At 41.9% G+C, this 14,030-nt stretch overlaps 1 protein-coding gene across 1 annotated transcript in view; it reads right to left on the bottom strand.

The window, feature by feature from the left end:
• The window catches only part of XPR1 (xenotropic and polytropic retrovirus receptor 1), a 52,440-nt gene that overhangs the window by 25,783 nt on the left and 12,627 nt on the right, over positions 1–14,030 (bottom strand). Inside the window, exon 2 of the mRNA XM_053470384.1 lies at positions 13,492–13,543. Within this exon, the coding sequence (XP_053326359.1) occupies positions 13,492–13,543 (52 nt within the window). The remainder of the gene's footprint in view (positions 1–13,491; positions 13,544–14,030) is intronic.

The raw sequence follows: 14,030 nt of genomic DNA, 5'->3' as shown, positions 1-14,030 counted from the left end.
TACATATTAGAAATATTAGTGGTTTATCCACTGTATAAAACGTGACAAATAAACAAAAAAAAATCTCATTTATGAGCATGAGCTGGAAAATGCTTACACACAGAAGATTCCATGAAGGAGCCACGTTTCCGGCCGGTTATTAGTCATCAGCTTGGAAAAAAATACAGCTAAATGATCAAAACATAATCAGCATAAAATAAACTCCTGTGTCCCACTTTAAACCACCTTCCCAGAAGGAAAACGAGATCTATAATGTACAAAAAATAAAAAATAATTACAAAAATGTAAACAATAAAATAAACAATTTAGTGTTTTTGTTTTCCCTATTTGTTGTAGATTACAGGAAAGCATTAGATAGTAACTAATTTGGGTATACAACGTGTGGGTGATATTATAGCCCTCTAGGTACAACTGAATCATACACCTTGCTTGATTTAGATACAAACCATATTAAACAGCATTAACATAAATACATTAACACACTTGCATGTTTTTTCCACAAACCCTGCACAGTATGACTGCAGTTGGCCAAGGGTAGGAGATTTAGCCTGAAGGCTCTAATCATAGACATTATGCATCTAAATCATCTTCCGATGATCCCTCAGTTACAGGCAATAAGCTGTTAAGGAGGGTGAGACCACCGGAGGGCCCAAAAGACCAAACTAACGGGTCTCATTAACCGTAAGATAGGGTTAAAACTAAAAAGACTCAAGGATCCCTTGTGCCGGAGAGCAGAGCAAGCAGGAAGGCACCGATTTAGACACACAAGACTGCGGAGGAAAATAATCCTTACAATTTGTTGCTCAATTTCCATCCCACTCAAATTGATTTTTCCTGAGAATATATTCAGCCAGGAACAGCTGCGCCTCAGTCAAAAATACAAATCAATGCTAAAGAGATGCAGGTCTGGGACCCAGAAATAGCAGGTCGAGGTGCTGGCCAGAGTCTGCTCTCGCAGAAGAGAGCCGGGTTCTGCGTGACATGATGTTCTTGCCCGTGCCGGGTGAAGCCGTTCTCAGGGAGCGATCACTCTCACAACTCAGACACGGTGGTGCCGTTTGATCACAGCGCTCTAGTACATAAATAAGACCTGAGGTACTGAAGCACGGCTAATGTCTCAGCTCATTCTCTTTTACCCGTCATCTTTGTAGGTGTTGCAGTTCGACTTCATTAGGGTATCCTTTTGGTCGTACAAAGAGGTAGCGGTACATGTTCTGTTAACCTGGCTGAAACTGCTCAGCAGAAAGGCTCTGTTTCTTAATATTTAATAATAAAAGGATACCCCGCAATGGAACTTTTTGGAAAAATAGACAATTTAGAAGAATACTTTCCATGTGCATATAGCAGGATGTCACCATCTATAATTGGCAGTCTAGATTTTTTTTTTCTTCAGAGTTTGTACCCCACCCATGAAATAGATCATTTTAAATAGGATAAGGCAAGAGTGTACCTTTAAGATCACCACTTATACAACCCCCCCCCTCCAATGTTCAGCCTCTGCCCTTCTCAGGTTAAAAAAGCTTTAAGCCACAATCATGTTGCAATTGATTGAGTTATTTTATTGCTATGGCAGTAAAGAGCTGTGGTCTTCAGAGAAACAAATATCCATTGAGAGGTAGCCTTGACCCCCTTATGAGATGGCGCTTGCAGCAAGACAACACCTTATCTTTAATCCCAAAAAGCTGGTTTCAGGGATGCAGAGCAGGTGGGTGCTGCAGCGATAGAACAGATACAGGCGTTGGCCGCTTGTTTGGGTTTTTTGCATTAGGACTGCGATCTCACAGCTGGCACAGTTACACGACTCCAACTGTGACAGAGCATCTCCGAACAGTAGGAACCATCACACAGATAGTCCTTGTAGCGGCCCTTTCTGAGTGTGCCGGGACTTACCCAGACCAGGATACATAGATACGTTATCTCTAGCGTGCACCAGACATGAAGGATAGAAATGCCGGGGCAGACCTGTGTGTGATGAGAGCGCTAAACACTGGATACATGCAGAAAACTATCATTTACACCTGGCTCATGTTGTATGATCGAAGAAACACAGACTTAACTGTTAACGGACCTGGAGTCATAAAAAAGCAGGCCAGCGCTGCACATGTACATGTGGCTTTTTACTTCCTCAAGTACAAAGTCTGAACGCTGAAGAAAAGTTACAGGTCAGCAAATTAGTCAGCAAATTAGTCTTCTAGCGGTATCTGTAGTAGATGAGGACACTGGCATGTATACAACTTGCCATACAGGTCAATCAGTGCATTAACCTATGCCCCTAATCATGTAACTCTTCACTGGAAGAAAAGTATCTGTCACTGCATGCATTCTACAAAACACTATAAAAGTTAGCCCTAAGGAATCTCATTGGTCTCCTGCTGGAGTTATCATATCCTCCTATCAGTTTAAAAACCAGTGAGACAACACTAAGTTATGAAGTCATGATACGACCTATTGTTCGGATCCTTTACCTTATCAACAGCCACAAACAGTGCATGACTAATCCGCTCCTGCAAGGCAATATTACATATACTGAGATAAGCCGAGTCTACAACGCAGCGAGCGGTTTGGCACTAACTACATCACCCCGTCATACAGGACTGCACATTGGTGTGAGATTCGCTCTTCAAGCATATCACAATAAATTAGCCCTGGAGCATTTCCAACTTAGAATGAGACAAAATTTAGATACAACAGAGAACACCATTTTAGAGTCAAGTAATTTATATGCTGCGAGCAGGCCAGGAATTCTGTGTATTCTCGCCCGAACACTAGTAGTTTAATGTAACGGAGAAGTCTGCGCTCAAGCTGGCAAATCAAGTAATTGTGGCCTGTTTATTGCCATGGAGGAGTGGAGGTATACACCACTAGACCTAAGGGCACCCATGGACATAATTCCTCAGGAGACCCAGTAGCTTACAGTTACAGACCAGCGATTTTGGCATTCCGCATTGGTTTAACTGTATGCTAATAAAGAAGCAGATAAACTAGAGGCACTCTATGCCCTTGACACCCGTTTCTAGCCTTAGAGTAGTGGCTGGGTCCTTGCTATTCTCTATGGTGTTACATGTTAACAGATCAGTTGTGGAACTGTCCATGGTCTAGAGGGGCTGATGAAAAGACCACCAATTACACAGTGCCACTAACGCACTTATGTGGATTTTCACTCTCTGATGGCGCTTTGAGTCTGAGTACACGAAGCCAGAAATGTAGAACGCATTAAGAATCATAACTTTAAAAACAGAATCGTGGTTGCGTGACCAGGAAATAAAAAGTAAATCCAATATAAATCTGGATGCCGATGCAAAATAAGGAGCTCTGCTCATCCTTTGCTCTCATTCTTGAACTTGTGGCTTCAAGCTTGTTATTTTCTAACCATAGATCATTAAGTGGCAAACAACCTGTCTGCTGTGTTTAACATACTTTTCCTAGAATCCTGCATATCTGACCTTGAGCTTTTCATTCTTCTGTAGTTAAAAGTTGCAGACAACAAACTTGCAATGTTTATGGGTTTTTAAATAGACTGTCATAATTCCAAGGATTAGTGAAAATAAACACAATAGACAAGGTAGTCACCAAGGCTACTGCCATGGGAAAGTATAAAAGAGAAATGCATAATTTCCATGTAATTTCCGATTCTAATCCATTAGTCTACAGTTTAAACTCATACGCAAAGGATACATTGTATAATCCGTGGGTAACTAGGGATTGCCTCAAAGAGGGTCACTTTCCCATCTGTGTGACCGCAAATGAACTATTGGGAAAACCGACTGCGTAATGGATTAAAGGGGGCTATCCTTCCTCCATCCCACCCAGGACAACTTGATCTGAGTAAATATGTCCCCCAGAGCTGGCACAAGGAGATAAAACTCCAAAAAGGAACAGACATTTTTGAAGATCAGAGTGAGGAGAAGGCTTTAGAAGGAGCTGGCTGTGAAATGAGATAACAGACAAGGCAGCTCTTGGGGACTTGGATAATCAGTATAGGGGGGAAGCGGAGGATTTGGAGAGAGGCACAATACTTATGTGCTGACAAAGTGTTGCAAACAGTGTAAATACTGCAAAGTGACAGTAACATCTGCCAAACAAGCCACAACATGTGAAAACTGAACTTTGTGACAGAAGCTAAATGGGAGGGGTTCTGGAGTCAATCCTGGCTTATATATTAGATTTTTTAATACAGTTGGGCATTACAAAAAGGTAAATGCCTGACTCTACCGACTTTAAAGCTAAAATCCTGGGCAATATTATTTTTAGGACCAATAAACCTGGGAGAAAAGTCTAACATGGCCAATAATACTCCTATAGCATTATACTGCAGCTGTGAACACCTAGGGTAGAGTAAGCGGTCTTCATCACTAACAGGACTGTCCTTACTGTAGGGAAAGAGGCAGCAGTCCTGAGTCCAGGGGACCTTTTGAAGGCACTCGCCCCATTATTTTTAAAGACAGCACTATTTAAAACGAAGTAAGTGGTTCCCACTTTCTGGCTACAGAATGAAACCCCAAATCAGGGCAGAGTGATGTAACTAGTTACACGTATAATTACAACCAAGGCATAGTTCATAGATTCTGCAACCCATCAACCCACCTGCAACCTTTAGGAATAGCAAAGTATACATCAGCAAGGAAGTAATGCAGAGTAATATAAATGAAGTTGTATCGGTAGGCAAAGGTTCCCTTTAACACTGCTGCCAGCATGGGCTATGACTGTATTTATTATACATAGTCCTTGGCTCTGCGCTCAAACCCATATATCTAAAGCAGGAAAGACAAGGGGCTGTCGTGAGCTGTGCCTCTGGTTTGTGTCGGTGGCTTGGGATCAGCAAATTGTGCCTGCTGCTGGAAGCGAGCGGAGTGTGATTTACTGGGCACGCTACAGTCACAGCACACAGAGCGCCAGACGAGCGCAGAGAACAGCAGCCCCGTGCAGTGTGCGCGGACATTGTGTGTGCGCCCGCATCCCCCCTCGCCTGTCAATGTTTAAATAACGGGAGGTCACCGCACATTAGGAGCCGCTGTGTTTGGTTAGCAACAACACACCTCCTGCTAGGAAGGGTAATCGGAAAGTAATTTCTCCTATTAATCACAGTAACGAGACTATAGGAGCGATTTATTACCATTCTCTCCTGCCTAGGTGCACAATTCTTGACAAGTTTTGCTTTGATTGGACTCCTGTCCAGCTTAGAAAGAAGCGGTCTAAAGGTGAACATACAACAAAAAAAAAATTGGGGAAATTTAAAAACCAAAACCACAAATTAATCATTAAAGATAACAAACCGCAGCATTGACCTACATTCAGATAGAACCAATTTAGATCCACCTTTAACACAGGATGTCAGTTGAAGAGGATATAAAAATATACAGGAGTATGATTTTCCTCTGATTTAAATGCATGATCTCATATGGTCAAGTATGTCAAGGAGTTAAAGTCCATTAGGGAGGTATTTTTAACGAAAAAAGATGATTTCAAGAGCTAGGAGGCATGTAAAGCCAGAGGGTGGAATACTATGCGGAAGAGTGAGAAACTGTTACTTTACAGAAAAGGTAGTAGATACCTGGAAGTGACTTCCAGTGGAAGTGGTACAGGCATACACAGTAAAGGAATTCAAGAAAGCTTGGGATGTGCATAAAGATATCCTAGAGAATAGGTAAGAAAAAAAGTTATTCATGAAGGACAGACAAGGTGGGTCTGTGTATTTTCTGTATCTATGCCTGAAGCTGGATTTTGGAACAGCTGATGAATCACCATTGTGCCCCAAATAGAGGTTTCTTTAGCTGCTACATTATGTTTGACCAGGTTCAGGGGTTCCATTGAGTGCTAAGGGCTACTTTATCAGCAGGGGTAGGTCTGCCAAAAAAGCAGGTGTTAATGACCTTGAACTGATGCACCCCGTAACCATCTTTGATGGTGGGTGATGGTAACAGGCCTGCATAACGTGTCGTTTATATTAATTTGATAAACGCTCCTTGAAATCCTGAGATAATACATGTCCTAGTTTCACAGTCGGGAGATGGAGGACTGTACTTGTTTAATTATAAGAACTAATTTGCATATACTGTAAACAGGGGATTATGTGCAGTCCGGTTACTGTAACAATCCATATCCTGAGCATTAGTCATGAATCTTAATAGACAGATCTACACATCATGTAACTGGCTGCGTCTATCCACATGTTCCATAACGTTCCTGCATACTTGGGGTTAGTCCTACATCTGTACAAGTCGGCCACAACCGTGTTCACTTTTGTTCCATATTAGACTCGTTTTTAATACAAAATTATTTCCAGAGCCAACGATCCAATATTTGTTAAAGAACGGAATCCATTGAAAATTGATTTTCAAAACAAACTTAAAAAAAGATTCTGCGTTATGGTCAGAACAAACAAGATGATGTCATCATAAATTGTCCTTTTACGTATTTACTCTTTTAGTTAATTCAACGGACTGCAAGAAGGTGCTAGGGATGCAAAGACTGTTTTTCAAGTTACTCTCTGAAATTATAAAGGGTAGAATTCTAGACTGGGCGACATCATATTAGGAATAATGACTACTTCTCATATACCAATGGAAGAATTTTAGGTGTTGTGGTTATGAGGCCACTCCGTGACATCCTAGTGCCTTTAAGTCACTACAAGATCAAAGCCATGCATGGCCACATGGACCTGAGCGTTGGGTGATCATAGACACAAATCCCCAGCTAAAGCCAGCTGGGCACAAGGGCAACCGATCCTTAAGTCTGAGCTCCTTATCCACAACTGTGTACACCTTTAACCAGAGCCACAGACAAAAATTATTTCTGTTGACAAACCAAATCAGAAGATTTGCCCCAAAAGTACAATTTTTTTCTCATGTAGCGTCAATGCACCTTCATTGGGATAATAAAACAAGGCTACATAGGTGTGCACTTAACAATGGGTTGGACACTAAACTATGGTTACAAAACCCTCCTCCAATCTTTTTTCACCATTAATTAGCAATCACCATAAAAATCGTGCTCTGTATGTACTTAGAGAGTTAACGAGTTCACGTACAAAGCAGCCCGATACGAGCCAAGCTAGCAAACGAGGCTGCCTCCAAGCTGCAAACAGGGATGTCAGCATCGGGAATTCTTAATACCAACTAGCAATTAATCAGAACAGGGATTAATGGGCTGGAATTAATGCTAAAGCTCCCTTGATCCTTATAACCCCCCATCACCTGGGATCTCCTTCAATATGCTCATGGTCCATAACTGTTATGGTTTTGATCTCTCCCGTGTTAACTAATATTTATGCGTTCATTGACTATTCTAATAAGGACTTGTAGAGCATTCTTTTAATAAAGATTATTCTGAGCAGCCATCTCAAGGCAGGACTCAAGTTATCCAATAATGTATTTATTTGCATTGCATGCCCCTGTCTAGTTTGTAGCACTGGCCTACGCCTTTAATCATAAGGAAGGCCCATCGGCAGCGTGATTGAGCCTGCAAATATCTGGGTGTGGAAGTCTGCTTTTATTGTTTTGATGTATTCTTCTTATGGGAGGCCATACGTTTCTCATGTCATATCGCAGGTATAACGGAAACACCGTTAGACAATAATAAATATCAGAGGGGTCACGGTGAAAACCTCTTACGAGTGGTCTGCAGCCCCAAGTTTCAGACACCATCACAAGATCCCTTGGTAACATATACAAAGCGTTTAGTAACAGTGCACACCTTTAATGCTTACTCATATGCTATGGAGATTACAGGACAACAGTAGATGGCTCATTAGCAGATACAATCCATTGTCTGTGTGCTGCTTTCCATTGCTATACAATAGAAGGGTCAACATCGTGAAGATGGAAATTTCCAAAGCCAAATCAGAGGGGAAACAGCTCAGCTCTAATAACCCTTGAGACCCAAGTGACTGCTACATGATGGTTTCAGCAAACCGTGGAGTCTGTTTCTAAAAGCCTGGAACCTTTTCTCCCCCTCCCCCCTTACACCAGCGGGGTATTGATTTGGTATAATTTCTGAGGACTTTGGCTTTCTTAGAATGACATTTGCAGCACCCTCCAGGGGCTGTTCTATAAAGGACACATTGTCAGCTAGAGCTTGGCAGGTTTTAATTAAACAGAAGGTAAGGATAAACCAATACATGAAAATTCCTCGAAAAAATAAATAAAACCGAGCTGAGCCCACTTTAATCCAGATGCTGGGCAGAAACCGGCTAGATGTTGGGTTCACATCGTGCTTCTGGACACTGCAACACAACGACAGGGCGCTGGCAACACGTGCACTGACGAGAGAGATGTATCTGTGGATAAAGTGCTAAATGTCTCCATTCCACAAAAGCCTTTGTGCGATTTCTCCAACCCAACACATGGATTCCTACTATAGGAACTAAAATGAAAACATCCATATTATCATTAGATAGAATTATACGAAACGCACAAACCAAGCCAATGGCCTTATAAATACCCTATGGATTCCCAATAGAACACATATGGAAGGGAAGTTTCCAGCCTCCTATGTAAGAAAGGAGAAGTGATTTTCTTTTATTCGCTGATAATGGACAATCTGTGTTTATTTGGCAGCAGTGAAATAAAAGTGACTTTATTTTGAACCTTCTGTGTCCTGTCCAGCTGTGAGAGCCCTGCAGAGGCACACGCTGTCACAGCAACCAAGTAGAGAAACACACAGCGTATGCAAGGACACAACGTTAAATTGTCAAAAGTGAAAAAGGAAAAGCACATCCTCGCCAAGAGGTGAATGTACATAGCGAGAGTGCAGAGACGATGTGTCCTCAGAGGGCCGGTCGGACTCCCAGGTCGGTGTCCCGTCTCCCTGGACTTTCTTTCACAGCCTGGATTTATCGCCGGTCGGAAGCAGGAAATGCTGGGTAATAGGATTAGGCCAGTGTGTCTCGTTACGTTACATCGATGGGGGTTGTCTGAGATGGGAAACAACATTACTTCTTTTGGCATCTACAGTATGTCTGACCCCGGAAAAGTTTATTCCTGTCTGTCAGGGACAGGAGGAGGACTGGGTGAAAAAACATCTCTGGCTTGGCCTGAAAACAGTGCGTGGGGGGGGGGTGAAAGGGGATACGGACTAAATGTAACTCACTGAAACCTTAATTTGCTGAGCAAATCTTGATCTAATCACTGAGGCCCTAAAGTGTAAATCCCTGGGAATCCTCATAATAGAGCCATGACATGCTTATTAACAAGACATGTAGTCTCCCGCTATATATTTCCAGTAAGAGTACCTTCTTAATGGTCACGTATGGCATCCCAGTTCCAGAAACACTGCAGATGGCGACCACTTATCAAATCTGTGGTTACTGATCGAAACCACTTGTTCTGTAAAACACTTAACCTCTGTGTGCCTACAAAGTAGCTCTTAGTCCTGGCACACAAAGAGTTAGTACAGCGCTTCTTAGACTCAAATGCGTCACTGTGTAGTCATTTGATGAGACCTGTGTCAATGACAGATGCACCTGTGATAAAGCAGGATTAGGCTCACACACTGGCTTTGAGCTTAGTACTATAAGCTTTGATTATTCCGATAGAAATTTTAATTCTTTGATTATTCAATATAATTTACAAAATAGACATTCATTTCGTTTGCAAGTAAAACCTAGCACGCCTTTACACAGTCTCAGCTTTCCTTTATTTGACTGTTATAAAGAACATCGACCTTCCATCCCAACACCGGACACTTACAAAGATTTTTTACTGGCTTTATTTTTAGTTGTTTTTAGGCTTAATTTCCTTTTATAGATTGTATTTGCAATGGACATGCCATATTTACATAACATTTCCTAGCACACAGGTAAACAACCATCTTCAAGCTGTACTCAACCAGTATTACAATGTTGTTTGTCATTAGGGAGGCAACGTAAAAGTTTAATTACAGAGAACAGTTAGTCTGGGTGTCCCAGGCACTAGTCTGTTTCAGGAAACAGAGGACCAACATCTCTGTCCTTTTAGATAACAAACAGGCGCAAAAGGTAAGATTCATGCCGTTTCATGGTTCCTTGCTGCCTGCTTAAGCCTTGGGTAAAACCTTTAGTAAATGCTTTATTATTAAGGACCTCACACAGCTCCAGCATTCAGATCATGAATGGGAATCATGGGAAAATTAAAGCCCACCAGCTTTTATACTACAATACCTTCAGTCAAATGTAAAGGTACTACAGAGGCTGCCAAACCCAATTCAGACCATTGCCTCCTCCGAGGTACACCTAATAAAGCCGATTTTCAGAATATTGTTAAAGGCATCCATAGAAGTGGACCTGTCTTCAACATTGATGCTATTATCAGTCAACCCATGCTCATACCTGGGAACTCTCTGGGTCTGTTCTGGAGTCTCCAGGTGAGGTTCTGCCTCCTTGGGTTTCTCCTGGGGGTGGGAGATGTTATGTGGCCACACCCACTTCCCACCCATATTACGCCTACCCATCGCCCATTTTGCATAGTCTTGTACTATTAAACACTAGGATAAAATATTAGTAGAATAGAATTTAGCTTAACACAACATTCCTAGATGATCAGTTTTTCAATGGTCATCTCATTAAAATTGTTGGACTATAAACCTCATTAGCTACTATCTGGAGTTAACATCGAAACACAATATTTGGCATCAGATAAGAACAATTTAGCCCATCCAGTCTACGGTTAAAATCACAACAGAACGTGGGATGCCAGTGCTTTATCATTGAAAAACCAAATCAACCTGGCAGTATATCAAGGCAATAAAAGTTTGCGAGAATACATAAACCACTTTAAATATTTCATTGAAATACCTATAGATGGAGGTTAAGGTCAGTGGTCCGTATCACGATGCTGCCAGAAACAGACATTTCAAAGGCTCACATATGTTTGAGAGTGTATGTATCCCTTGGGAATTATCTCTATATATGGGGGAAAAAGGGGTTCCTGCAGTTTTTTTTTTGATTATATCATTTAGGATCTATGCTAATCCAGTATCCCTGAAATATTTTATGCCTGGAAGGGCTAGATGGTTTTCATTGATGGCCATCACACCTTGCACCTCCAAAATCCATAGGGAAGTGGGGGAAGGAAAACAAAAAGGGCGTATGATAGGAATCGCCAGCGGACCCCGGGCAGTGAGGCAGATAATCACAATGAATAATTTACAGGCACGCTTTCATCCTGGACGCCCTGAATCCTAAGGAGTCTGGGGAGATGGCAGCACATCTGCTAAATGAGCGGAAGAATTGAGGAGGAGGGGAGAGCATTGAAGGCCCTTTACAATTGACAGCAACAGTCTTTTGACTACTTCTAGAACACACAGACCAGAAAGGATAAGAAGAACGAAGAAAGGATTACCTGGGGTTATAAATCTTTTTTTTGTTTTAACCACTTTTAACCACGTTTTAACCACAGTTTAATGGCTGTGTGGATAAAGATAAAACCAACAGGTTTGTACTTTCAATATTCTTAAAGTCGGCTACGGTCTCTCATGTATGACCAAAGGGGGCGCACATCAAAGATTCCCCAGTGTATAAAACTAGTAACGGATGCAAAAACCGAGAAAAAAAATCTGGTGGCAAGCGAGAATAACTCTTTCCTCTAATACATCAGATGTTGATTTTGCTCCAGTAATTTATTCATTATATTAGTTTTGCCCCCAGGACCCTGTTAAACATGGTCTCTGGAAGAGGTGTGTGTGTGCGCTGGGAGGGGGTGTTAAATTGGGCACAAATGAACTGAAGAGCTGAATGACGGCTCACAAGATCGAGCCATTTCCAACTAACAATAAAAATGCAAGGGCACGCTTATCCAGGAAGATTTCTAAAGGAAAAACAATTTAAATGCAAGACTAGCATACAGAGTTCATATGATGGAAGGGTGAGGAAAGGAATTAAGTAGCATCATATATGGGTAATGGCCAAAAAGGAATGATTAATGTGGGGTAAGGGGGGTGAATTAAAAATATAAGGAGCAGTAGAAGTGAATGTCAAAATGTTTGCCAAGCATTGTCAATACTGCACCATCCAAACCCAATGCTACACTATATGACCAAAAAAAAGTATGTGGACACCCCTTGTAATTATTGAGTTTAGGTGTTAAAGCCCTACCCATTGCTAGCAGGTTTATAATATCAAGCACACATTCATCTACATAGACAAAGATTTGCAGTAGAAGAGGTCCTACTGTCATAGGATACCACCTTTGCCGCAAGTCAGTTCGTGAAATTTCTGCCCCATCCACTGCTATTATTCTGACATTGAAGCGTCTTGGAGTAACAAGAGCTCAGCCATGAAGCAGTAGACCACTCACACTCACAGAGCAGGGTCACCCAGTGTTGAGGCACCAAACATATAAAGATTGCCATCTGTAGATCACTAGACCTGCCTCTGGAAGCTACATCAGCACAAGTACCGTGCGTCTGAAGCATCATAAAATGGGTTTCCAAGGCCAAGCAGCTGCACACAAGCAAAAGATCAATATGGACGATGCTAAGCGTCGGATGGGGTAGTGTAGAGCATTCAGCCACTGGACTCTGGAGTGATGAATCACGCTTAACTATCTGAAAGTCTGATGGATGAATCTGGATTTGATGGATGCCAGGAGAATGGAATGCATAGTGCCTACTATGATGTTTGGTGGAGGAGGGATAATGGCCCTGGTAATGGGGCTGTTTTTCAGGGTTTGGGCCCTTTAGTTCGAGTGAAGGGTGATTTTAATGCTGAATCATACAATTATATGCTTCCAACTTTGTTGCACCCAGTATAAGGAAGGTCCTTTCCACCAAGACTGTTCACCAGCACACAAAGCAAGGTCCATAAATACATGGTTTAAAAGGTTTAGAGTGGAAGAACTAGAGTGAACTGCACACAGCCCTGACCTTACCCCACCTAACACCTTAGGGATGAATTGGTTTGCCGGTTTCGAGCCAGGCCTTCTCGCCCAACATCAGTGCCTGACCTCACAAATGATCTTTTGGCTGGATGGGTACAAATTCCCACAGACTCAAAACCTTGAGAAAAGTCTTCCCAGAAGAGTAGAAGTTGTTCTAGTTATGACAATGGTTCAGGAATGAGACATTCAACAAACTCATATAGGTGTGATGGTCAGGCGTCAACATACATTTGGTCAGATAGCAGTGTACATACAGTCTGCATTTCTCCTTCCTCAAGTATGTAATTTCAGTGTTTTGTCAGAGCGGGGACAGCTTGCACTCCCGGCAAGAGATTTCTCACATGCCTGTGAAACCTGCAGCTACCAGAGAGCAGCTGTGCTCTGCCGTCTGCCGGCCTAGTGCTGACAACCACCATGACATATCAAAGCCAAACTGGTGCTCAGGAGAACGAGTGCAGTGTGAGCAAAGATGGGATGCCATGTTCTTATAACGTCAAGTGATTTAAAAGGACACACGTGACACAAGCCCTTACGTAAGAACCAAAAGAATAAACATAGCCAGTTGTGAAAACGGGCAGCTGTCATAAATAATGGCCACTGAACCCTGACAGACAGAAATGACAAGGTAGCTGTGTCTTACCTTCTACTGATGGGGCTTGATCTTGGGCCGCATATAGCATCTCTTTGAAAGCCTGAGAAAGAACAAAATAGAAGTCATGTGAGAACATGCAAATACACTCAAAACAACTAGCCCCCCAAAAAACGGATTTCAATGTGCATTTTTCCCACATCCCAAGAAAATGGGCATCCAAGGTTTCCAAAGCTTAAACAATCTTGGTAGACATTTGGGATACAGTAACTCAGATTTCCCCAGAATCCAATGTCAGGAAACACAATTTTTTGATAACGACTAGATAATCTGCGCCTATTTTCACTCAAAAGTAATAATAAAAAAATGGTTGGTTCCACGTTTCTTGGTCACTTTAATGAAAAGGCTAGATAAACTCATTTAAATACTTAAAATATAAAAATCTATGGTTCGGAAAATATACTTAAGCCTGGACATACTAGCCGAACGAAAAGATATTTCAGAGAACATGTTCTATTTTACAGAAGCCTGGGGGGGAAACAATTTTCCACAGCAATCTTCCCTTACCGTGTTTTTTTAGACGTGTTCGG

The sequence above is a fragment of the Spea bombifrons genome, chromosome 6 (assembly GCF_027358695.1).
Source record: "Spea bombifrons isolate aSpeBom1 chromosome 6, aSpeBom1.2.pri, whole genome shotgun sequence".
Taxonomy (NCBI): domain Eukaryota; kingdom Metazoa; phylum Chordata; class Amphibia; order Anura; family Pelobatidae; genus Spea; species Spea bombifrons.
Note: the sequence above shows the minus strand (reverse complement) of the source record. Positions and strands in the feature narration are given on the sequence as shown.